This window comes from Phyllosticta citriasiana (genome assembly GCF_038021145.1).
Source record: "Phyllosticta citriasiana strain CBS 120426 chromosome Unknown IWZ02scaffold_11, whole genome shotgun sequence".
In the NCBI taxonomy this organism is placed as follows: Eukaryota; Fungi; Ascomycota; class Dothideomycetes; order Botryosphaeriales; family Phyllostictaceae; genus Phyllosticta; species Phyllosticta citriasiana.
The window spans coordinates 941618-964334 of record NW_027117288.1 but is presented as its reverse complement, the minus strand read 5'-3'; the positions used below and the strand labels follow the sequence as shown (position 1 = coordinate 964334).

Genomic DNA, 22717 nt, shown 5'->3' with positions numbered 1-22717 from the left:
AGACTTGGCCGCATCTTCGCCAATTCCAACCACCGTACCGACGCCGACGCACTCACGACACACCACAGCCTCGCCAATGCCTTCACCCACCGCAATTCCTAACCCCTTCTTCCGCCTCCGCCCTTCGTCCATGCACATGCACAAGAAGACGCCCTCCGCTGGCGTCGTTTCAGCGGGCAAGGAGTTTCGCCCCCTCTATCTCGTCGAGAGCGTGAGGGGCCGAAGCAAGAGCTCCCCCGTTGGCGTCAGGGGAAAGGAGCGATGGACAGCAGACGAGAAGGCTTGGGCCGAAGGACAAGGCGAGCGTTGGGACGATGTCGCTGTGGAGGATTTGCCGGCTTTGCCGGGTAGTCGTAGGGGAAGCGAGGCCAGTGTCCAGAGCGCGAGAAATGTCGATGATGCGGGCGATGGTGATGCGGCGTTGGAAGAGAACGAGGATGCAGCGCAGCCGGAGATGATGGAAGTCTCGCGAGAATCTCCAGTGCACCAGTCCTTTGAGACAGCACCTGCGCCAGCGTCAACGAACGTCTTTGACTTTTTGGTTCAAGACGACGACGACGAAGTTGAGCCCCCAGCCCTTGCAAACTCGCAAGAACCTGCATCAATGAACCAGGCTCCGCCAAGCGAACAACAATCTGAAAGGGCGCCCGCCTCGAAGAAGTCATCTCCGGCGTCATCACTGTTTGGAGGTCTGCTTAGCCGCTCTTCGTCCAAGAAAGGCAAGAAGGGGAAGAAGGGGAAGAAACTGGGCACTGCATCACCGCCTCGATCTTCGTCCCCGCCACCTCGCGACCCGGAGCTCGATCTGGCGTGGCGAGAGAGAGACACCGCTGATGCTGTGGCGGATTGGTTCCAAGGCGACGATGCACTGGCGGGCGAGAGTGCTGCTGACTCCGCGAAGGAGCCCACTGAGTCCTTTGCGAAGGAAGAGGAGACGCCAAAAGAAGTCCACGCCCCGCCCGCTTTGTTCTCGAGAGACAGCAAGGGCAAAGCGAAAGTCAAGGCTAAGAGCAAAAGCAAGGCCAAATCGAAGAAAGGCAAGGACAAGGAGAAAAGCGGGGACAAGAATGACGATGAGGACCAACAGGATGCTGGCGATAATGCCCCCTTGTCCGAGACGCCTATTGCAGGCGCCGCAACTCCGCTCGAGGCTCAGGACCCGCTCCGTCCGTCGTCTGGCTACGATAGGGATGTTGATAGGGATCTTTGGCGCGAGGAGCTTGAGCTGCATCGCTCTGGCAACGAGAGGTCCCGTTCGCGCTCGCCGCGACCGCCCCCTGAGTCACAAGTCCTCGAGGAGCAACACATGGGCGCCCCTGGGGATCTAGATGACAATCAGCGATCTGAGGCTCGACGTGAACAGGAACCGACCATTTCTCGAGATGAGTCTCTCGCCCAGGATTCACAACCAGTCCAGGCTCCTGTAGACGTTTTTGCTTACCTTGAACGGGAAGATCAACCCGATGTCCCGTCAATACCTTCCTCTTCTTCTGTGCCTGAGCCTGTTCCTGCGCAGGCCCCCGTGTGCGTTGAGCCAGACCCAACCATCTCCGCGAGGGAACAGAGTCAACCTGCCGACATCCACGTCAAGCATCAAGATAACGCTTCCATGATTGGACCCGGCCTGGTCAGCGCAGCAGCCGCGACGGGCGCCCTGCCCGCTTCACACGAACAAGAACAAAAACAGCAGCAGACGTCTGCAACAGCCCCCGAGGCAGAACCGACTGTTGAGGAGCCTCCTCCGACCGCAGCGGAGCCATCGAGCCCAGCCGATGACTCTGACTTGAATCCCGTCCTCGCGCCGGCAAAGGTGTCGAAGAAAGATAAGAGTAAGGCGAAGAAGAAGACTAAGTTGCTGCGTGGGCAGAGTGATGGTGGGAAGAGGACTCCGCGCGCTCACTCTCCTGCTCCTGCTCCTCCGAAGGAAATGGAAGACGAGACTGGGAGATCCGTTTTGCTGGATTCGGAGCCAACGCCTATCCTGCAGGATGAGGGAAGGGTCGAGCGTGATGAAGTCGAGCGCCATGCGGTGTCTGAGAGCTTGGGTGCTACCCAGCGGCAGGACTTGGAGCCTGCGATGCTCCAAGAAGCACACCCAAGTTTTGGTGAACTTAAAGAAGAGCGTTCAGTTACCGATGAAGTAGATACATCATCGGCCACGCCACTGGAAGAAGCGTCATATGTCCACCACATGGCACAAGTGACCAGGCAACCCTCACTTGAGCTCGAGCACGACCTCTCGAGACACGAGTCCGATGGTGATGCACGATCAATTCCTGTCGACCCACAGCGCGAACTTTTTGAAGATACAGCATCCTCTATCCCTCTCCCAGTCTCACCTCCAGTATCGCCGCCCTCATTGCCGATCACATCGGCCGTCATGGAGTCAATCTTCTCAGCCACAGAACAAGCCAGCCATCCTCGCGGTCTCGCCGAGTTGGACGAAAGGGCCGAGCTAGGAAGAGACAATGTCGCCAAAATGCCGCTGCCAGAAGTTGGCGATGACGAGATGCGCGTTGAGAAAGGTGAGCCGTTGATTGAGAGCGAGCAAAACAGGGATTTGGATATGAAGGAGGACAAGAGTGATGTCAAAACTGCTTCCTCTAGTGATTACAAGGAGCAGCAGCAAGACCAGCCTTCTGAGTCTCGAGGCCAAGAGGAAACGACGGCCACTTTCAAACCTCAAAAAATCCCCATTCCCCCAAATTATCTCGAACAGCCTGTTGTTCAGGAACCCTTCTCAATCGGACAATCGCAAACTCCGTCCTCTGGATCGGTCGATACACCACCTGCCAATGTTGGTACTCCAACCACACCCGGCAAAAAAGGCAAAAAGCGCTCCTCTTCCGTCGCGGCCGTCACTGCGGCGCCATCTGTTCCCCTTCCCACCCTTGCCACCCCACCGCCAGTTCAAAAAGCACGCAAGCGCGGCGAGCCGAGGGCAAAAGAAGAGTTCATTCCGTCTCTAGAGGAGATGACCGGGCCAATACCGACGTCCGAACCTGTCGCCTCGCTCTCTATGCCTCTACCTGTCAAGGAAGAGGCTGGACCAACGCCAACGTCCCAGCCCGTCTCCTCTTGCTCATTACCTCTGTCCGTTGAAGAGGAGGAAGCAGGGGCCTCGACGCCCGAGCCTGAGCCCGAGACTTTAGACAGTGGAGTCAACACGCCGCCCATCCAAGTTCTTGAAATGGGCCAGGCCGTGCGGGTCGAAGTCAGGTCGCCGACGGAGAAGCCGACCTCGATCGAGATGGGCCAAGCTGTACCGGTGCCGGTGCGCGCAGAGCGCCCGGTCCCCGTCTCGTTGCAACGCGGGGACGACTTTATTTCTGATCGCGATGGCTCGTTTGAAAGTGCGGGACGTGAAATGGAAGGAGGCAGTGATGAAAAGAAGGGCGATCAAGATGTCCTCGCGGCCAAGGAGCAGCTGGAGGCGTTGGGCGTCGGCGCGCCGTTGGAGACTGTTATGGAGGACTTGACGGAAGCGAATGTGGAGAGGGGGCAGGAACACGAGCGACAGCAAGACGAGGAAGAGAAAAGTGCTTGGGCTGCCAAGCTGGAGCGTGATCAGAGGGGCTTGCCGCATGATGGTCCCTCTGATGAGTACACGGGTCAAGGCGAAAGACCTATGGCAGAAGCGCACACCGAACCTGCGCCCTTGAATTTGGTCCGTGGGGGCGTCGAACCGGCAGAAAAGCCTTTGGAGAACCTCGATATCGAAACTCAGCAATCAACTTCCTTCCCGACTGATCAGCGCGTCGAGCCCGAAGAAGCGGGCGAGGACGAGTGGGCCATGCCAACCAGCAAGAAAAAGGGCAAAAAGGCCAAGGGAAAGAAAGGGAAACAGACCTCCATCCCAAGCACTCCTCCGGAGGTCGAGCCTGAGTCTGCTTCTCACGTTCTCAGCAGCGAGCCTGCGCAAGAGTCGCTAGCCGCTCCGTCCTCTGACCAATCTCGAGAGCAGCCGCTCGTTGAAGAGACCACCGCGGGAGCTGTCGCGGCCGCTGCGCCTGAGGACGCTGGTGATGACGAATGGGCTGTCCCCGTCAGCAAGAAGAAGGGCAAAAAAGGGAAGAAGGGGAAGCGTGTCTCTTTGCCTAGCTCGCCGCCGCTTGAGCCTCAAGCCGAATTATTCGAGCCTTTGCAAGATCCACAAATCGTTGAATCAACAAAGGAGCCCTCCGCGTCGCTCGCATCCGATCAGCCAACTGAACAAATCCTAGAGAAGCCAGCGCCCCAGCAAGAGGCCGAGGCCGAGGTCACGGCTGCGCCTGCACCACCGCCGACAGAAGTAGCAGGCGAAGACGAGTGGGCCATGCCGACGAGCGCGAAGAAGAAAGGCAAGAAAGGGAAGAAAGGCAAACGAATCTCCTTGCCCGGCAGCCCGGCACCGGAGCCCGTGACGAGCGAGCGAGAGCCCGAAATCGTCGAGACTGTCCAACAGCCCGCCTTCGATCGACAGATCGAGGAATCGGCGACGCAACCCGCGGTTGAGGACGTCGCGCAGACAAAGTCCGGGGATACGTCGGCTGCTATGGCTGATGCCGGTGTTGAAGCCGGGGAGGAGGAGTGGGCTGTCCCTGTTCGGAAGAAGAGTAAGAAGGGGAAGAAGGGCAAGGTCCTCGAGGCCGCTTCCGACTCGATCGCTGCCGAGTATGGTATCGCGACTGAACCTGAGTCTCAAGTCGAGCCTACGGCCTCGGTCGAGCCCACCATCGAGTCTGAGTTTCTTAGGGCTGTGGACGATCTTCCTCCAGATCCCCAGTCACTCGTGACAAAGGAAGAAGCGCCCATCGCAACAGATGTTGCGCCTGCACAAGAGACTCTTGACGAAGAGCAAGTCATGACAGCCCCGCCGGAGGAAGCAGGCGAAGACGAATGGGCTCTGTCTAGCAGCAAGAAAAAGGGCAAGAAGGGCAAGAAGGGAAAACGAGCTTCCCTTCCCGTCTCTCCACCAGCCGGACCTGAGCCAGAGCCCGAGTCCACCATCGTTCAGCCTGTGTCAGAATCTTTCGAGCCCTCAGACCCCGTTCTCCCAGAGCAAGAGGTGGTGACTCCTGAGCAGATGAGAAAGGTGCCTAGTGAGTTGCCTGCCGGCGGTCAAGACACGATGCCGACAGACGCGGGAGAAGAGGAGTGGGCTCTTCCTGGCAAGAAAAAGAAAAAAAGCAAGAAGGGGAAGAGAGCGCCGATGCAAGAATTCGGGGCGCTTGGATCGGAGATGCCAGACGAACCTCCTCTTGCTGAGCCCAGTCAAGACTCACAAGACCTCGACGCAAGTATGCAGACGGGCATCGAGGCGAGCAAGCCCGTCGCGGAGCTTGGCCAGGATCGCTTGGGTGCGGGCCCCACGGACGAGAGTCCATCATTGCCTACGAAAACAATAACCCACGATGAAATTAGATCACAGCCTTTGGACGAACCGACTCTCCAACAAAGTGTAGAGGCCACGACTTCGCCGCGAGAAGAAGCCGCTGAGTGGGCAATCCCGAAAAAGAAAAAGAAGGGCAGAAAGGCAAAATCATCGCCGCCGAGCACACCTCCTGCTCTCGAAGATACCGAGAGGCAAATCGAATCGAGCGAGGAACAGTTCATTGATCCGAATGATGTTCTCAAGTGCGTGTCAGCTGCGATGGACACAGAGTCAAAAGACGACCAGCCACGGGAACATCACCAGCACCCGGTCGAGCCCGAGAGAGGCGCTACTAGTCCTGTGGAAGAGTTCATCAACCCAAGCGACGTGCTCAAGTACGCCGCAGCTTCCCAAGCTGTACAAGAGGCCTCTCTGGACGAGAAGCTCGCTGCGGAGTTCGACGAGCCGAGATCCATTTCCATCACTGAGAATGTGTCCAACCAAAGATCTGCTTCACCTTTAGCAGAGCCCATCATCGATCAACCTTCGACTGCAGAAGCTTCCACCCCAGCCGACGACTCCGACTTCAATCCAGTCCTGGCACCAGCCAAGGTATCGAAAAAGGACAAGAAGAAGGCCAAGAAGAAGAACAAGCTGCAGGCATCGCTCGCTGACTACGCGCCCCTCGATTCGTCCCAAAATGCAACTGACACGGAGCCTCTCCTCACTCGTGAGCCGGCCACGGAGCCTCCAGCTGAGGCCGAAAGCGCGCAACCTCAATCACCACAAGCTGCCGCGGCCACGGCCGAGGATGAGTGGGCCGCACCGGCCAAGAAGATCAAAAAGGAGAAGAGAAAGGCGAAGAAGAACCGGGGTGCTGCTTCACCGCCCATGCCTCCCCATGAGGGCGATTTGATGGCTGCGGTTGAGTACTTTTCCACGACTAAGGAGACGGGAGGGGCGGCATTTGGCGAGCCTACGACTTTTGGGCTTACTCGAGATTGTGCTGATCCGGCACCTGAGAGGTCGCTTGGCGAGGTTTTGGATGTGTCCGATGCGGATAACTTCCCTCGTGCTAGATCTCCTACTCCGAGAGAACCTCTTGTCGAGTTTTCTAAGCCAGATCAGCGCGGAGAGTCACTTTCATCACAGCATGAGGTGACTGGCATGCGCGAAACTGACCCAAATCTCGAGGGGCCTGTCCATGAATCAATTCCGCACGAGACTCCGGCTTCCACTTTCGAACAAGATAAACCTATCAACGAGCCGCACGATTTCAAGAATAGCCCAAAAGCGCCTGGGGAACGCGCAAAATCACCAGGTCGAGACATCGACTTTGCTGCCACAGTCGCAGCCGGCTTGGAAGGCGCCGGTCTCGATGCCAATCTCGTTCTTAATGACCTGACATTTTCTGAGCGCAAGAGCCCCCCTCGTTCCACGGGTGAAGCAGACCCCGAAGAGGTGTTCATCCCAGCACGGCCGCGGAAAAAGAAGAGTGCAGATGCTACGTCTCCATCGATTGAGCAGAGCGAGAATAAATCAACACCTGAAGAGAAGGCGCCGGCGCAAGGTGGCGCTTTTGATGCCGCACTTTCGTCTGTCCTCGCCGATCCAACATTCAATAGACGGACTCCCTCGCCTGACTCTGCGAAGGAGGCCGTGTCGGACGAATTCTTCCCCTTTCAGAAGAGGCCCAAGAAGAAGAAGAATAGTAAGACACCTGCTTGTGAGAAAGAATTGCAAGAAACTCGGGAACATGTCGAGAAGTCAAAGGCGCAGGTCGACAATTTTGCCGGCACGCCTTTTGAAACGCCTGGTGACAACGAGCCCTTCTCGGATCCTGGCACCCCGTTTGAAGAGCACATGACCGAGTACTTCCCGTTCGGCGCTGCGCATCCGGCGGCTTTCCATGTCCCTCCGCCTCCGCCACGGCCAAATCTCGGCGAGGATGAGCAGCCTCAGAAATCAAAGGGCGAGGGATTGGGATTGATGGGGATGAGGACTGCTTCGTCCAAGTCTTGGGCAGAACAGATGGAGGAGGAAGGAAACATGGTGTCGAGCATGGAGAAAAATGAGGAGATGATTGAAAAGGGTGGTGAGGCGACGGCGATTGGGGCTGCTGTTGTTGGAGCTGCTGGCCTCGCGGCTATGTGGCCCGGAGGTGACAGAGAGAAGGGAATGGAGACCGAAAGACCTGGAAGCAAGTCCGACACTGACATGGCATCCAACCAAGTCGATCCGCCTAAGGTCTTCGGGGAAGGCCAGATCACGCCTGAGGAGAGGTCATTCTCGCCACCGACTCCAAGCAAGCTATCGCACCTGTTCCCCGGCCTGGAGCGAGTCAAACGGCGCGTGCCGTCGCCTCGAAATGACCAAGAACAAGATGTCCCAGAGCGGAAGCCGTCGCCATTCAAGCCGGACAACAACACGGTCAGACTTACGCAACCGATTCAATCGAACTGGAACACTCTTGTCCGTGACAGCGCGGTGACGTTGAACGACACGCCTCCCATGAGCGTCGACCCCTTCCATGACGCTGGGCGAGACAGTGGGTATCATGATGACTCAAGAAGAGAGTCGGCACATGGTGCAGGACAATTTCTCGAGCCGGTTCCTGAGGTCGAAGGTCGTCAGACTGAGGGTCCGGCGCCGTCGTCCATTCCTGAGGAAAACACAGCAGCGTCGTCTCCGACGGAGTCAATCACGACCACCAAGCAGCGGTCATCGGCACTGTTTCAGTCACCAGGGTCTACTAGCGAGATGCCCGTGGAGCCTCGAGGGCAAGCTGAGACGCCTGGAACTGGCAGCACTGCACGATCTTTTCCTCAGCACGTTACGGAGCCTATCACGGTGCCGCCAGAAACTAACCAGCCGTATGTGTCCATTTTTGGCGACGGCGTTCCCAGGTCTGCCGATAAGCCACCTCCAAGCTTGACTCCTCCTAGAATGTGGTCACCACAGCCTCTGGAGACGATCAGGGAGCACAGCCCGGAGGAGTCTCCCTTGGCCAAAAAAGGCAGACCTTTGTCTGACGTAGGGATGCCCGAGCATGGACTCAAATCCATGCGCCGATCGGACACGGAGGACATGGAGGCCTCTCCACGACTCCCGAGCGACGATCATGGACCGCCCAAGAAAATCTGGTCAGGAAAGCAGCCAGAGAAAGAGATTGGTCGCGCACGCGGTGCAAGTGTCGGCAGTGATGTGGCAGTTTTGGGAGGACGGCGGTCGCCGAGCGGGCAAAGTGACCTGTCGGCAGCAAGCAAGGGCGAGTTTGGCAGCATATTCGCCAGAATCAAGACGCCAGAAATGCTCTCACCTGCAGGAAGCGCCCTCAGCCAGCGATCAGCGACGCCTCCCCTGCGGCGAATCAACAGGGCCATGTCAGGTGACTTGAGGACGGCAAGTCTGCTTGCCGAGGCGAAGGTGTTGACGCACTCGAACGCTCAGGCCGCCGCTCCCTCAGCAACCACCGCCACTGCCGGCCCGTCAACATACGACCGCGTCCACGACAAGGGCAAGGCGCGGGCCCTGAGTATGAATGAGGAATTTGTACGTGTCCTTGCTGCTTTATTTGTCAATGAATTCCAATGGCTGACTTGTATTCTCTGCAGGAGGGCTGGGGCGATGCACCGGATACGCCTCTGTCACCGTCGAAGCCGCCGAGCATCCGCAAGCGCCAGAGCATGCACATCATGGACCTCGAGACACGGCTCGACCAACTTGTTTCTGAAAACCGCCTGCTGCAGGATGCCAAAGCGAGGGCGGAGGACCACCAGCGCGACTCGACGGATCGGCAGATAGCCGAGGCCGTCCAGGCACGTGATGAAGAGCTGCACGCCAAGGACGCTGAGATCGAGTCCATCAACCACACGCTGGCCAGTTTGAGAGAGGAGATTGCCCGTCTCACCGAAGTCAATGCTTCTCTCGCTGCTGCCAACAAGAATCTCACCGAGGATACCAACCAGCGCTATGCTACGCTGCAGGCCGAGACGCAGCAAGCTCAGGAACAGTACGAGCAGACCACGGCCGACCTCGATCTCCTTCAGCAACAGTACCGACATCTCCAGGCCGGTGTCGAGGGTGTCGTACGCGATGAGGTCAACCTTCGCCTGAGAGAAAAAGAAGCCGAGATTGCGCGCCTGCACGGCGAACTTGCGGATGCGACGGAGCAAATCAAGACGCTGCAGCAGCAGATTCTTGGATCCAAGCAAGGCGAGACGTTCCTCGTGTTCAGAGACGAGGACTATTTCGATCAGGCTTGCCAGCAGCTTTGCCAACATGTGCAGCAGTGGGTGCTCCGCTTCTCCAAGTTTTCAGACACCAGAGCTTGCCGCCTATCCTCAGAAGTGAGGGATGAGAAGATTGAGACGCGGCTCGACAATGCCATTCTCGACGGCACTGACGTCGACATGCTACTCGCAGACCGCGTCCGGCGGCGCGACGTCTTCATGTCTGTCGTCATGACCATGATTTGGGAGTACGTCTTCACGCGGTACCTGTTTGGAATGGACCGCGAGCAGCGCCAAAAACTCAAGGCGCTGGAGAAGCAGCTATCGGAGGTTGGACCAGCACGGGCCGTGGCACAATGGCGCGCCATCACACTGACGCTGCTTTCGCGCCGCGACAACTATGAATACCAACGCTCGCAAGACACAGAGGCCGTGGTGCAAGAGATTTACAACACACTGTCAGCGCTACTCCCACCACCCTCCAACCTTGTCGACAAGGTGCTCGACTCGCTGCGCAATGTCATGCGCCAAGCGGTCGATCTGTCCATCGAAATGCGCACGCAGCGCGCCGAATACATCATGCTGCCGCCGTTGCAACCCGAGTACGACAAGCACGGCGACCTGCTGCGCAAAGTGCACTTCAAAGCGTCGCTAATGAACGAGCGCTCCGGCGAAAGTACGTCCAACGCGGATCTCGAAGCTGCGCACGCCGTGGTCAAAATCGTCCTGTTCCCGCTCGTCGTCAAGAAGGGCGACGACCTCGGCGACGGCGAGGACGAAATCGTCGTCTGCCCCGCGCAGGTCCTCACGGCCAAGACGTCGCGCGACCGCAAGGTCGTCCGCGTCCTCAGCGGCGCCATGGAGATTGACGACCGCCGCAGCGCGGGCAACGCCAGCCGCGCGAGTGCGCTGCCGGCCGACGAGGGCGGCGCCGCCAGGAGCGTTGTCGACTTTGAAGGGGGTTTCTAGGCAGCTGGCGTTTGGCGTCTGGATTGCTAGTCGTGCGATATGGGCGTTTTTGATTCTGCTCCTTTGTGTGGGGTATTTTCCTCCTCCTTCTCTTATGGGTCTGATTTTTTCTCCTTCTTGTTCTTCTTCTTCTTCTTCTTATTCTTCTTCATACGGCTTCTTTTCACTCTTCTCACTATTATTCATTTGTAATGACCTTGATGCCTCTCCTTTGGGATATGGAGCGCGGAACGACGTGGTATTTGGCCTTTGCTGGTGGATGGATGGTACAAAACGAAGGAAGCAAGCGAGCGAGCATACAGATATGCATGGCTTGCAGGCGGTATCAAAATCTGCACAGCAGACACATAAACACTTGATGGTTACTGGGGTATTGGACATATCATACATACATAACAAGCATGAGGTAGCAATTATGACGATCTGAACCACCACCACTATGACGGGTTTGTCTTGCGCTTCAAGGCTGTGCCTGAATATGTACGGCAATGTTGATTAATTTCCGAGAAGTAAACTTAATGAGAGGTAAGGTGTGGTAGAAGGCGGGTAGAGACTTTGATATGCTCATCGAAGAAGTTGCAAGACTCGTCGAGGGATGGCTTGTGAGATGATCAATTGGTTGAAAATAAGCCTCCCTCTATTGCTCCAACGACATTCATTTCCAGCTGGGGGCGGCGACAAGTCCTCCCTCCAACCCATGCGAAACGAGGGCGAACCGTTTGTAAAAGCCACCAACTCTGGCAGCAACTTTATCCAACATTTTCCATGACTGCTCCGACTGCTCCGACTGCTCCTTGATACACGCCGACATGTGCCTTTGCATCCCATCGAAGTGCCAGACGAGAGGTTCCTTCGGTCTAGCCAAGTGACTGCGAAAAAGACGCAATGACTGGTCGATCGCGGCGAAGGCTGTTGCTTTCGATAAAAGACGGCTAATAGAGAAAATCAGAGGAAAAGGAGCAGAAGCAAAGCAGCGATTGCTCAGAAAATACTACCCGAGTTCCAGGAACGACGCTCACGTCCAGGGCGATGTGCCTTGACGCTATCGCCGACATCCTTGATCTTGTTCTCTGATATTTTCAACGGCCGCTTTGGCAGCTCGTCCGGTCACCCAAGATTTCCAGCAACATCCTTAACCTCATCACCATTATCACCATCGCCATCCTAATATGCCCTCATCTTCCTTCGCCCACGAAAGATCCTAAGCGGTTTGTCCCCAGACGACTTCATCAATGGCGGCCGCCCTCCTCCTCCCATCACCTTGCCCAACACCTCTTTTTCGCCCTTCTAATCCTGCACCTTGCCCATCTTCTCCAGTGTCTTGGTCTTGGCGTTCCACTCGGCGATCCGCAGGCGCTGCAGCGACGTCTTCAGCGTCTGATCTCGCCACTTGCGCAGCCGGCCGCGCAGTTGCATCAGTCCCACGGCCGGCCGGGGCTGCTGCTGCTTTCCTCGTTGCTCGCGCAACAGCTTCGGAAGCGCCTTTCCGGTGGCGCTGTTGTCATCGCGCGTCGGGTTCAGCGCTGCCTTGCCGTCGTTGATCTTGATGTCAAATATCGGGCGGTGTGTTGGAATGGCGGCCGCAGCGGGTGTGTTGGCGGCGTTACTGATGGCCGTGGGATATACGCGATGATGTGGCATGAAGTGCACAGCTAATCTTGTGAAGGCGTCCAGTGTCGAGATGAACACCGTGGCGGCGGTTATGAGGATGATGGCGCGGAGCCAGAAACGAGGCGGCATGGCGAGAGAGTGCAAATTCGAGCTGGTACCACGACAGAAAGGTTTGGTTTGTGAAGGTCTGAGGGACGGGGGTGCTGCTACTCGGCGGTTTTTATGTTCATGGGAGCCTTGTTCGTTGGGGATGTGGAGTTTGGATCGCTTCCGTAAAATTTCACCCTCCTGTTGAACACCTGTTGACGTACTGATACGTGTACCTGAGCCAAGTTTGGACGAACAGTGAAAAGCTTGAGCTTCGAACGGTACCAAGGAGTGAAACGAACGAAGAGAGGATAGCCCAGGGGAAGCAGTCGATCTCCTTGCCAGGCCAAGAGCTTTGATACAAAAGACATCATCTTATTGAGATGTCGCGGTCGGGATAGTTGTCGCAGAATTTTCGCAGGTCCATCTTCCGTGACTTTGCCCTTCCACTCTCTTGCTCGGCTTCCCTGGGCACTTGCTCTTTACTACTCCTCTTGATTCTTGAGAGCGAACCTGTCGGCGGAGACGACTTTTCAGTGCCTCATCCCTCACGGGTCACTCCTCGAGCAACAGAGAACGACGGCATTGAAAATGCTTATGAGCACTGATCCACCACCATCCAAAACTAAACAGCGCAATTGCAGCGGCAACACAAACAGCGTAATTCATGTTCTCCTTGTTGACCGGCCACGACGCCGGAAAGAAGAGAATGACACTAATAAACAGAACCCAAGAGCAAGCAACAGCATTGACAGGCTTGCTCCAACGACCCATGGTGTAGGGCCCTTCGACGAAAGGCAAGCGGTGCTCGTAGACGCGGCGCGCGACGATGACGGCCACGTAGCTGAGGTCGAGCGCCGGCGCCGTGATGTTGAAGATGGAGTAGATGGTGCGCGTGCTGCCGATACCGATCAGGTCGAGGCAGGTGCAGAAGGCGACGACGAGCCACACGGCGTTGACCGGGGTGCCCGTGTGCGTGTTGATTTTGCTCCAATTTCTGCGTCGTCTTAGAATACTCTTGAGCCTCTGGGGTTCTTTTACGAAAACCTACTCGGAGAACGGCAGCCCGTTGTCGCGCGCAAAGGCGTACGTCATGCGCGCGTTTGCGAGCATGGCCGAACAGCCCGTGAAGAACTGGATCAGGATGACGAAGAACCACATTACCGTCCCGCCAGTCCGTCCACCGGCGTTGAGAAAGATTTGCGCTACCGGTAGACCCGTCGCTGTGTTGAGGATCGAGTCGTACTCGGTGAGGCAGAAGCAGAACGTCACGGTCAACATCCAGCCAACTAGACCGGAGACCAGTATCGCTAGTCGTATCGCGATGGGACCGCGGAGGGCCGCGTCGTGAGTCTCTTCAGACATGCTTCCTTTGATCAGTGAAGCTTTGAATATTGTTTTTGTAAGAATATTGGGACTCACTGCGTTGTCCCGTCATAGTCAGTCATGGTCCATGCCACGGAGAGAAAGCTCAGACAGATCGTCAGCCAAAAGCGTCAAATATTGAGGAGAAATTAAGGTACCCCAGTAGAAATGAAAAGCCCCGGTTACCCCATCCAGAGCCGTCCGTCACTTCTGTGAAGACCCACTTCGCGCTCTGCTTGTCCGGTGTCAAGACAAGAAGCGCTATGCAAATGCTGACTGATGCCAAAACTAAAGACCTTCTCAGCACCTCGTGGAAAGCCCTCGCGCTGCGAAAACTCACCGTTTATCGGAGCAAAACACAGCACAATCCGATGGAGGGCCCTCGTAGTCAAGGAGCAAATGACGCCAAAAAGGCACAGCACCAAAATGGCAAGCAGAACCGTCTGCAGCGCACTCCTAGACTCCAGTACAAGTTAGAAATAACAGTATTCAAGAAACTCACAGCCCGAGATAGAAGCGCATGCATACGGCGCAAATGAATACGTGCCATCCGTACGCTGGCTGGACGTCATGACAGCCGCAGCCAGCACCATCTGCGCGACCGAATACGCCAAACTGGCCACGCCGGCGGCTTGCCCGAGGAAATTGCTCCACCCAATGACCCAAGCCCAAATGGCGACGTGCTCGGCCGACACGACGTGCTTTGCAACGAAATACATGCCGCCGGCGGTGGGATACGCCGACACCAGTTCGGCCACTGCACGCAAAGACACCACGGCATCGTTAGCCAACTATCAAGACAATCAAAGAAATGAAATGAGACAGGGAGATGGTGAGGGGCCGCACCAGAGCTTGCGATGCACATGGCCATGGTGCTCCCAATGAACCACGCCCACACGGCCGTGCCAGGTCCGCCCGCCGTGATCGGGCTGCCGAACGTCGCGGGCACGGAACCGAGCACCCCGAGGATGGAAATGGCGTACGATACGGTCGACCACTTGGTGAATTCGCGGCGGAGCTCCTTTTGGGTGGGTGGGCCGTGTGAGATGGGTTCGACATGGTTGGATGATTGCACTTTCAAAGGTAGCTGGTACGCACCTGGGCGTATCCCATGCGCACGAGGAGCCGTTCATCATCGTCTTCAATGGTGGCCATGATGGGCAGGCTGCTCCAACGTAAACTTGGGGTCTGAATTTTTGTCTTCGGGCTGGCTTTGTTTTTGCGTAAGTCTAAATCATTTCAACGAGACGATAAGGGCGTAGAAAAAACCTACAAAAAAGCAGCCATATGGACTGGAGAGTGATTGACTAGAGAATCAATGCAAGAACGGGCAGTCTGCGAGGGCTATTGCAGCAATCGCAAAACAAATTGGCGACAACATTGGAAAAGGGTTAAAAGCATGATGACGATGACAGTGAGGGGAGATTCAAAGGACGCGTGACCTGGTGATAGGAACCTTGAAACACCTGCAGCTCCAAGGCGGTGTGCGGCATTACTGAAACATGCATGTGCAAACAAAGTTTTGCCGTCAGAAGGTGCTCTTCCAATTTGACATCAAACAAGAGAGCATTCGTCATACAGATTATACTTGGATATGACAGGTTGTCAAAAAAAGCAACCGAGATGGAATCGTTTCAATCAAACAGGGGCGGCCTTGGAGATTCCATAGTCGTACGGTCTCAAAAATCATCGACGTTTGAAGCGACCTCCGTTATGAGTTACTAAAGCAAAGAGTGCACCGTGCTGGGATATCAATTCAACGCCCATCAGAGTTCATGTTCCCAACCTGAAAACCCCAAATTCGCACTCAGCCAGAAAACGACCAGTGAAAGAAAGAGTCCGTCCATCGAGCATGCATTCGTCAGCCAATCCTAGAACCAGAAGAAAGAGTTCGACTGGCATTTGCGTCCCTCTTAGTAGGGGCTGTTGACGATTTCGTTGCGAGAGAGATAGCTTCCGCGGGTGGCCCTCTTAGGAGTACCAATGCGGCTCGGCATGGCAATGCTCTCGCGCGTGGGCCGGCGCAAAGCGCGCCTGTTCACCATGTCGACTTCGTTGGGGAGAGCGACAATGACATTCTTGTCCGATCCAAAGCGGAAGTTGTCTGCCTTGACCTCCTCGCTGTAGCGCTTGATGCTATACGGGTCCTTCCGGCCGGCCAAGACCTTCTTGAGGCTCCAAGTAATGACGAACGGTCCGCTTGCCGTGATGATATTCGTTTCCTCGCTTTCAACGCCTGCGTTGAAGCGAGCTGGGGTGAACGAGATTGGGCTCTTGGTCTCGTGCTGGAACTGCGCAACATGGCTGGGAGTCAGGGCAAGGCGGCGGGGCTGAGGCTTCGCATCCTTGGGGAAAGCCTTCTCAAAGCCAAGCTTTCCTTCATTCTTGCCTTCGGACTGGAGTGCATCGATCAGGAGCAGGTACGTTCTCGTGGTCGCGAGGACCCAGCGACCGTCGGCCGAGACGTCGACGCCAATGATGGGGTCACCAATCTGGGGCAGCGCAGTCTTCGCGTTGATTCCCAGACGGTCAAACATGCGAATGTCGCCCTTGTTCGACGCCACCGCGATGTAACCCTTCTCAGTCGTGGCAGCAGCAGAGAAGTCGTTCTTGGAAGTGTATTGCTTCCACTCCGAGTCGACCAGCTTGTTGCCTGAGAGACGAGGGTCCACGCGGTAGAGAGCATTGCGCGAAAGACCCAGGAAAGTTTGCTCTCCGGTCATTTGAGAGTATTTCTATCTGTGTATTAGCAATCTGGCTTCTGGGATTCATGGAATGTGAGAAACTTGCCTTCTCGGGAGCGAAAATGTCGACAGGAATGTCATCATGGATCTTCCACTCATCGACCACCTGGCCACGCTCGAGATCCATGCGATACAGAGAGTTGGGGTTGTCGGGATTTTGAAGAATCATGTCGCGATCTTCCATGTGAAGCATGACCTTTTTGGGGCTGAAGAGGTTGCCTTTGGGAGTCTCAACCTTGGAGATGTTCGTGGAGAACTCGAGATGGTTGTCGTCGGTGTGTTTGAAGACGCCAATCTTGGAACCTCTCACGACAAAAGACCTGTCGTGCTTGTAACCGACTGCGAGCTGCGAGTTGACATTGCCATCTGCATCCTTGGCGACCTCCTCATCCTCTTCGTCGTCCTCGTCCGACTCGTAGTTCTTTGCACGAGGCCTGTCCTCTTCATCTTCCTCTTCATCTTCCTCCTCCTCTTCCTCCTCCTCTTCTTCGCCCGCCTTTTCATCATTCACGGTCAAATCCTGGAAGGCTTCGAGGACATAGTCGCGTTCGTCGTCTTTGGCTTTTGACCACTTGACTTGGTTCAGATGCTCCCATAGAGCTTGCATCAAGCCCTGCTGGAAGCGCTCCTCGGTCTCCTGGTCGTGGAAGCGGAGCAGCCACGAGAAGGCGGACCCGTCTTCGGTGTAGTGATTGAAGATGAACGACAAGTACTCGAAATTGAACACGGGGTTAATGTCGGGGACTACAGGCTGGCCCAGCCATTCCTTCTTGTCACTGGCAATGTGGAGCCAGTAATCCCAGTTACCAATCTCAGAAACTGTCGCAACCACCTCCGAATCCTGAAGAATGAAGGCGCCAGACTCAAAGTCAAAAAGGTGGAGCTCAGCCTTTTCATGCGAGAGGACCTCGCGGGACTTGGGCTGCGGGCGGGATTCAGGTGCGGTTGTGGCCTTTTTGGAGCTCTCGGGCTGAGGAGTCGGTTTCGAAACCATGGTGTCGATCGTTGCAGCAGGCTGATCAAGGCTAAAGCTCGAGCGACCCAAGTCTGGAGAAGGCGAGTTCACGGGCGAGCGAACTCTGGGGCTGGAAACGGGGCTGGCGTCCGGAATAGCCTCTTCCTCAAAGTAGAACTGCTTGAGATCCTGCTCGGAGGCGTTGGTGTGGCTCTTGCGAAACTTCCTCTCGTACTGGCACTGGACCGCAACAAGTTCGAACGAGGCGATGGTTGAAGCCTGGACGGAGCTGTCGCAAACGAACTCCCACAGGTCACCTTCGTCTCCACTAAGATCTTTCCAGGCAAAAACCTGCTCGCCAGTCGAGCGCACGTCTGTTCGCAGCCGCAGGGCCTCGTCGAGCAAAAACGTTCGCTCGTCTTTCTCGATGCCGGTGCCCTCGACGTTGTCCGGGTCCTCTTCTTCCTCAAGCAGTTCCCGCTCTCCCTCTTCGTATGCGCGTTGGATGACAAGCTGGTACTGGAATTCCTGGCCAGTGCGACGGATGGAGGCAGCAGCGTCTTTGAAGATGAGCTCCGAGTAGCCCTTGACGGAAAGAGGGCGAACGAGGTAGAGCTGTCCTTGGGGGATCTCGATGATGGATTCCTTGGAACTATCACCGAAAAGGTACTTGCTCACTGTGGCGGTCAAACAAATTAGCACATGAAAGAGACGCAAGCAGGCGGTGGGGCCGGAAAGCGGTCAAAGATGAAGTAGTATTGTACCATTTCTTAGCATAAACATGTCGGCAGGCGGGTCGGTAGAGTGTGGTCGGAAAGCGTGCCGGTGCAGCCTTACCTGTGTCCTTGGAGCGAAGGCGGGAAAGACGACTGAGGGATGTGGTGGAGGGGAGACATGAAGAAGAACCTTGGCGTCAACACAGCGCCACACACACACATGGCGCTGCGCCACAGGGCTGGGGACATAGGGATTGCTTCTATGGCACAGTACAAACGTCCTTTGAATTTCTTTGTACATCCATATAATGCTACAAATTGCCCTCCTACGCTTTTTTCTTCTCCCCCTCTGCGACCTTGTCTTCAGTGTTTCCCCATTTCATTCTCGCCTTGATCCTTCGCCTGGCCTCTGGTCCCGACGGGCCAAACAACAAGTGCCTCCCGTCGCAATAGCCAGCCCCCACATCCTCGAATGGCTGCTCCTTTTCCCACAGCTCTGCGATTCTGGTCTCTTCTGCTTCTAACCTGGCGACCGCCTCCTGCACTTCTTGGGGTGGCTCTTCTCCCTTCTTCTCCGCAACCTTGAGCGCATGCATGAGGTTGCCATCCAGTCGCGCTGCGTCTCGAAGTCGCTGGTTTGGTGCAACACGTCCGTTCGCAGCCTGCTTAATGTCCCGCTTTAATCTCTCGTATCGCAGCTGGGCCTGGCGCTCCTCTTCTGTGGGGATCGGCGGTCTTTCCGTGATGGGCGTGCCAAAAGGCGAGATGATGGATGTTACAACGTGACGGATGGTGCGAGAGGTTCTGAAGCCATTGCGCAACTGAATGACATCTCCTTCTTGGACAGATTGCGTTGGGTCTGAGCAGAGCACGTGGTACGGCGCAGGGAAATACTGCAATCAATCAGTCCTCGAGCCCAGCCAAGTCTTGCACGTCTATGGACCTACCTTCTTGATGTGTTTGTCCCACTTTTGAGCGGCGATGCGGACCTTGACGCACTTGGGAAGCTTGCCGGCAGAGACAACGACGCCTGTGAATTGACGGAATGCGGCGCCGGGAATCGGCATAGTGTGTCGTGTGTTTTTAGGCTAGCCTCAGAGGGCCAATTCGGTGGACGACAAAGGAAATATGCAGAAACACGTCGCGACTTGGAGAACTTGGAGGCTTGGGGGTTTTGGTGGCCAGTTGTGCCGATGGAACGGCGTTTTGGGAGCAATGTTGCGGAGCGGCAGGGCACTTTTCCACGCCTACGGCGCGCCATCATGGTCCGAGCGCTTGCCGCCCTTGACTGCAACCAAATCACCAGGCACGATTTTGACAGATATTATGAATGCACATCTTTCGCATCTAACCAGCCATGAGTGGAATTGGGGATATCTAACTCTGGAAACTCCCATCTGTAGACGCCTGACATATTGACGCCCTAACCGCGCCCTAGGTCCATTGGAATTGGAAGAGCAAAAAGGGCCCGCTGCCTATGAAACCATTCAATCGCATCTCTCATCATCGACGTGCATTCATGCCGCATATCGTCGTTGATCCATGATGCTCCTTTACTCCCGGAAAACTTTTCTTCCCCGCGAATCGTTAGCAAGTTACCTCAGGCCGAGGTAGAGGCGGCGTCGTCGGTGTTGGTCGGGACGTCCAGAATCGATTCACGACGCACGTTCAACTTCTTCTCCGCCTGCTCCGAGATCCTGTTGAGCTCGCTGACGAAGGACTTGCCCCACCAGGCGCTGGAGAGTAACACGTTAGTCTTTTTTTTTTTGAAATTCCAGGGGCAATTTTTGTCTAAAGCTTACCTCGTATATTTGTTGACGTATTTGGAGAGCTTCTGGTAGTTGAGGGCGCGCTGCTCGGCGCCCATGGTGACCGAGTCGTGGATGGCGTCAGCCAGCTCTTCAGTATTCCACGGGTTCACAATGATGCTGCCGTTGAGACTCTGGGCAGCGCCAGCAAACTCGGACATGATCATGGAGCCGTGGCGCTTCTGCTGGCAGGCAATGTACTCGTAAGAAACGAGGTTCATACCATCACGCGTCGAAGAGACCAAGCAGACGTCGGAGACGGCGTAGAGAGCGATGAGCTCGTCGAAGGCGACCGACTTGTGCATAAAGTGGATTGGCATGAATTCGATGGTTCCTGTATCATTAGCAAGGAATGTATCTGCGAGTAGTGCATCCCGGACTTACCGAATTTGCCGTTGATTCTACCGACAAGCTCATTGACAACGGCTCGGAGGTTCTGGTATTCCTCGACATCCTGACGGCTGGGAACAGCCACCTGAACGAGAACAACCTTGCCAATCCACTCGGGATGCTCGGTCAGGAAAACCTCGAGAGCGTGGAGCTTCTGAGGGACACCCTTGATGTAGTCGAGACGGTCAACGCCGACAATGAGCTTGACGCCCTTGAACTTGTTCTCGAGAACAGCAATGCGCTCCTGAACCTTGGGTTTCTTGAGACCGTCCTCGAACTTTTCAGGGTCGATTCCGATTGGGAAAGCGCCGACGGTGACAACCTTGCCCTGGAATTCGACACCGTTGGGGGTAGTAGCGAGTCCACTACGTCCAGTTAGCTGGAGAAAATCCTCAAATAATGGAAATGAACGTACAGGATCCTAGAGCAACTGCTCAAGAAGTGACGGGCGTAGTCATAGGTGTGGAATCCGATGAGATCGCAGTGAAGGACACCGAGCAGGATCTCGTTGCGGACTGGCAAGATGCGGTAGATCTCGCTGCTGGGGAAGGGCGTGTGCAGGAAGAAACCGAGCTTGACATTCTTCTTGGTGTTGCCAATTTCCTCGCGGAGCATGGCTGGAAGCAACATCAGGTGGTAGTCATGGACCCAGACGAGGTCACCGTCCTGGACGTCGGCAGCAACAGTCTTGGCGAAGAGGCGGTTGGCTTCGGTGTAGGCGTTCCAAGCAGACTCGTCAAACGTGATTTCACCGGGATGATAGTGGAAGAGGGGCCACATGATGGAGTCTGAATGATGGCTACGTCAGTAGGGGCTCTGGACATTTGCGAAGCAGCAATCCTTACTGGAAAATCCGTTGTAGTGACCATCGGCCAGGTCATCGTCGAGCATAACGGGATGCGCATTGTATTCATCCTTCAACCTAGCCTTCAAACCTTCCATCTCTTCATCGGGAACCTCAAGACCGGGCCAGCCATACCACTGGAAGACGGTGGTTTTGGCAAGACCGCTCAGACCACTGACGAGACCGCCAGATGACATGGACATGTCATATTTTCCATCGTCTGAGCGCTTGATCGTAATGGGAAGACGGTTCGAAACAAGCAAGAGGCGTCCAGTCTCGGACTTGTTGTCGTTGGCTGCGGAAGCCATAATGAATGGATAGTAGTGGTTCTTTGACGGAGTGGAAGATATGACCCAGGGGCTTTGGACGGAATGAAAGGTGTGAGGGTATATGAGGAGTTTGGACACCTGCCAGGCGGGAATAAGCTGAGAAGAGGTCAGAGATTGATGGCAAAGCAGGCGTTGGTGTGACGGCGCAAGTATAGGACCGGGCCAGCCAAGGAAGAAGGCGCGCTCTGGTAGTGGTTCTCCGCAAATTTCTCCGGCTTTCTACGACGATCGATGATCGAGAGCCAAGTGGAGAGGGAAGAGGAGTGGGAAATAGGACTCTGGGCGGAAGAAAGGAAGGGCGCAAAACTCGAGAGCGTACCTGCAGTCGTGGGTGAAATCCCTTGTGCTGTCTGGCCAAAGGTTAGTGCTGGACAAACAGGCGCAGCGGGAATGCTAGAGGGCCGGAAGGTGACTGACGTCGTAGCTACGTGCACAGGCACAAGCTGCCCACTTTTTGCCGCAGCAGCTGGAGCCAGGGTCAGCGGTGGAATTGGAATGCGATGGGGCCAGAGAGAAGCCTGGGCCTCCCCACCTGTGTAAAAGTTGGAAGCGAGCAAACCTGATGCAGCTTGTCGCACTGGGTGGCACACGAGAGGCTGAGGTCAGGCCAATGGGTTGATTGAAGAAGGATGGTGAATTTGGATGCTTGCTCGAGGTGATACGCATGCTGAGGGCAGCGCTGTGGCGCACATTCGGGCCGAAGACTTACCGAAGGCGGTGTGGCTTGTTCAAGCAGAAGACGATCGAGAACACCGAAATTGTACCGAAGACGGTGTGGCATGATTGTGGCGCACGAGGAAGAACCGAGGTGTAGCCGAGGGCGGTGTAGTGGGAGGGAGAAAGTGGTGTAGCAGAATGTTGCGAGGTGATCAAAGGAAGACATAAATAGCAGCTCCCTATGCTTAGTCGCTAGCTTCGACGACTGCCACGACTAACCCCAAGTCGTCGCCGCATCATGGAATGACCACTCCCTGCGCGACATCGCTACTGGGGACGACTGCTCCCTGCGAGTAGCCGCCATGTCAATCGAATGCTTCCTACACGTGGTCTGGTCGTGACGCCTGGAGGATGCTCCCTGCGAGCGGTCACCACATCGAATGGCTGCTCCCTGTGTATGGTAACTACCTACCTACAGGTATCTTAGCTGCCATGCCGAATCAATGCTCCCTGCTCGAGTCGTTGCTGTTGTGGCGGTGCAAGTGGTCCTGCCTGTCACCGCCTTCCAATCTTAGCTTCCGTCTCCACACGCGTCCGGCCGTCGCAAGTCGCGTCTGCCTCACCGCGCCAACTCCGCCGCCACTCCATCTCCACTTG

General features: G+C 55.9%; 7 protein-coding genes across 7 annotated transcripts; 2 read left to right on the top strand and 5 right to left on the bottom strand.

The window, feature by feature from the left end:
- Positions 1-9039: 9039 nt before the first annotated feature.
- IWZ02DRAFT_382102 (uncharacterized protein) lies at positions 9040-10554 on the top strand (the record flags this gene model as incomplete). The annotated part of the gene is made up of 1 exon (XM_066765208.1): positions 9040-10554. One exon carries the CDS (start codon positions 9040-9042, stop codon positions 10552-10554), a length of 1515 nt encoding a protein of 504 aa, XP_066620478.1.
- IWZ02DRAFT_458606 (uncharacterized protein) lies at positions 10461-10987 on the top strand. The gene has a single exon (XM_066768019.1). The coding sequence runs from the start codon at positions 10649-10651 to the stop codon at positions 10979-10981; it is 333 nt and encodes a 110-aa protein (XP_066620477.1). The 5' UTR covers positions 10461-10648; the 3' UTR covers positions 10982-10987.
- Positions 10988-11841: 854 nt separating this feature from the next.
- IWZ02DRAFT_435437 (uncharacterized protein) lies at positions 11842-12294 on the bottom strand (the record flags this gene model as incomplete). The annotated part of the gene is made up of 1 exon (XM_066766441.1): positions 11842-12294. The coding sequence occupies one exon, from the start codon at positions 12292-12294 to the stop codon at positions 11842-11844; it is 453 nt and encodes a 150-aa protein (XP_066620476.1).
- Positions 12295-12550: 256 nt separating this feature from the next.
- On the bottom strand, positions 12551-15013 carry IWZ02DRAFT_51998 (amino acid permease, variant). Its single transcript, XM_066770753.1, has 9 exons — positions 14891-15013; positions 14716-14824; positions 14464-14638; positions 14146-14374; positions 13958-14073; positions 13776-13905; positions 13675-13722; positions 13304-13618; positions 12551-13249 (listed from the first exon to the last, which is right to left on the bottom strand). Exons 1-9 carry the CDS (start codon positions 14902-14904, stop codon positions 12808-12810), a joined length of 1578 nt encoding a protein of 525 aa, XP_066620475.1. The 5' UTR covers positions 14905-15013; the 3' UTR covers positions 12551-12807.
- A 126-nt stretch (positions 15014-15139) lies between these two features.
- On the bottom strand, positions 15140-18190 carry IWZ02DRAFT_501403 (vacuolar import and degradation protein). The gene is made up of 3 exons (XM_066770276.1): positions 18081-18190; positions 16408-17993; positions 15140-16352 (listed from the first exon to the last, which is right to left on the bottom strand). The coding sequence occupies exons 1-3, from the start codon at positions 18097-18099 to the stop codon at positions 15531-15533; spliced, it is 2427 nt and encodes an 808-aa protein (XP_066620474.1). The 5' UTR covers positions 18100-18190; the 3' UTR covers positions 15140-15530.
- Positions 18191-18290: 100 nt separating this feature from the next.
- Positions 18291-19258, bottom strand: IWZ02DRAFT_406666 (uncharacterized protein). Its single transcript, XM_066765681.1, has 2 exons — positions 18980-19258; positions 18291-18925 (listed from the first exon to the last, which is right to left on the bottom strand). Exons 1-2 carry the CDS (start codon positions 19097-19099, stop codon positions 18359-18361), a joined length of 687 nt encoding a protein of 228 aa, XP_066620473.1. The 5' UTR covers positions 19100-19258; the 3' UTR covers positions 18291-18358.
- Positions 19259-19364: 106 nt separating this feature from the next.
- IWZ02DRAFT_458590 (glycosyl transferase) lies at positions 19365-21856 on the bottom strand. Its single transcript, XM_066768018.1, has 6 exons — positions 21723-21856; positions 21076-21499; positions 20646-21018; positions 20225-20595; positions 19835-20174; positions 19365-19768 (listed from the first exon to the last, which is right to left on the bottom strand). Exons 2-6 carry the CDS (start codon positions 21380-21382, stop codon positions 19633-19635), a joined length of 1527 nt encoding a protein of 508 aa, XP_066620472.1. The 5' UTR covers positions 21383-21499; positions 21723-21856; the 3' UTR covers positions 19365-19632.
- Positions 21857-22717: the final 861 nt, after the last annotated feature.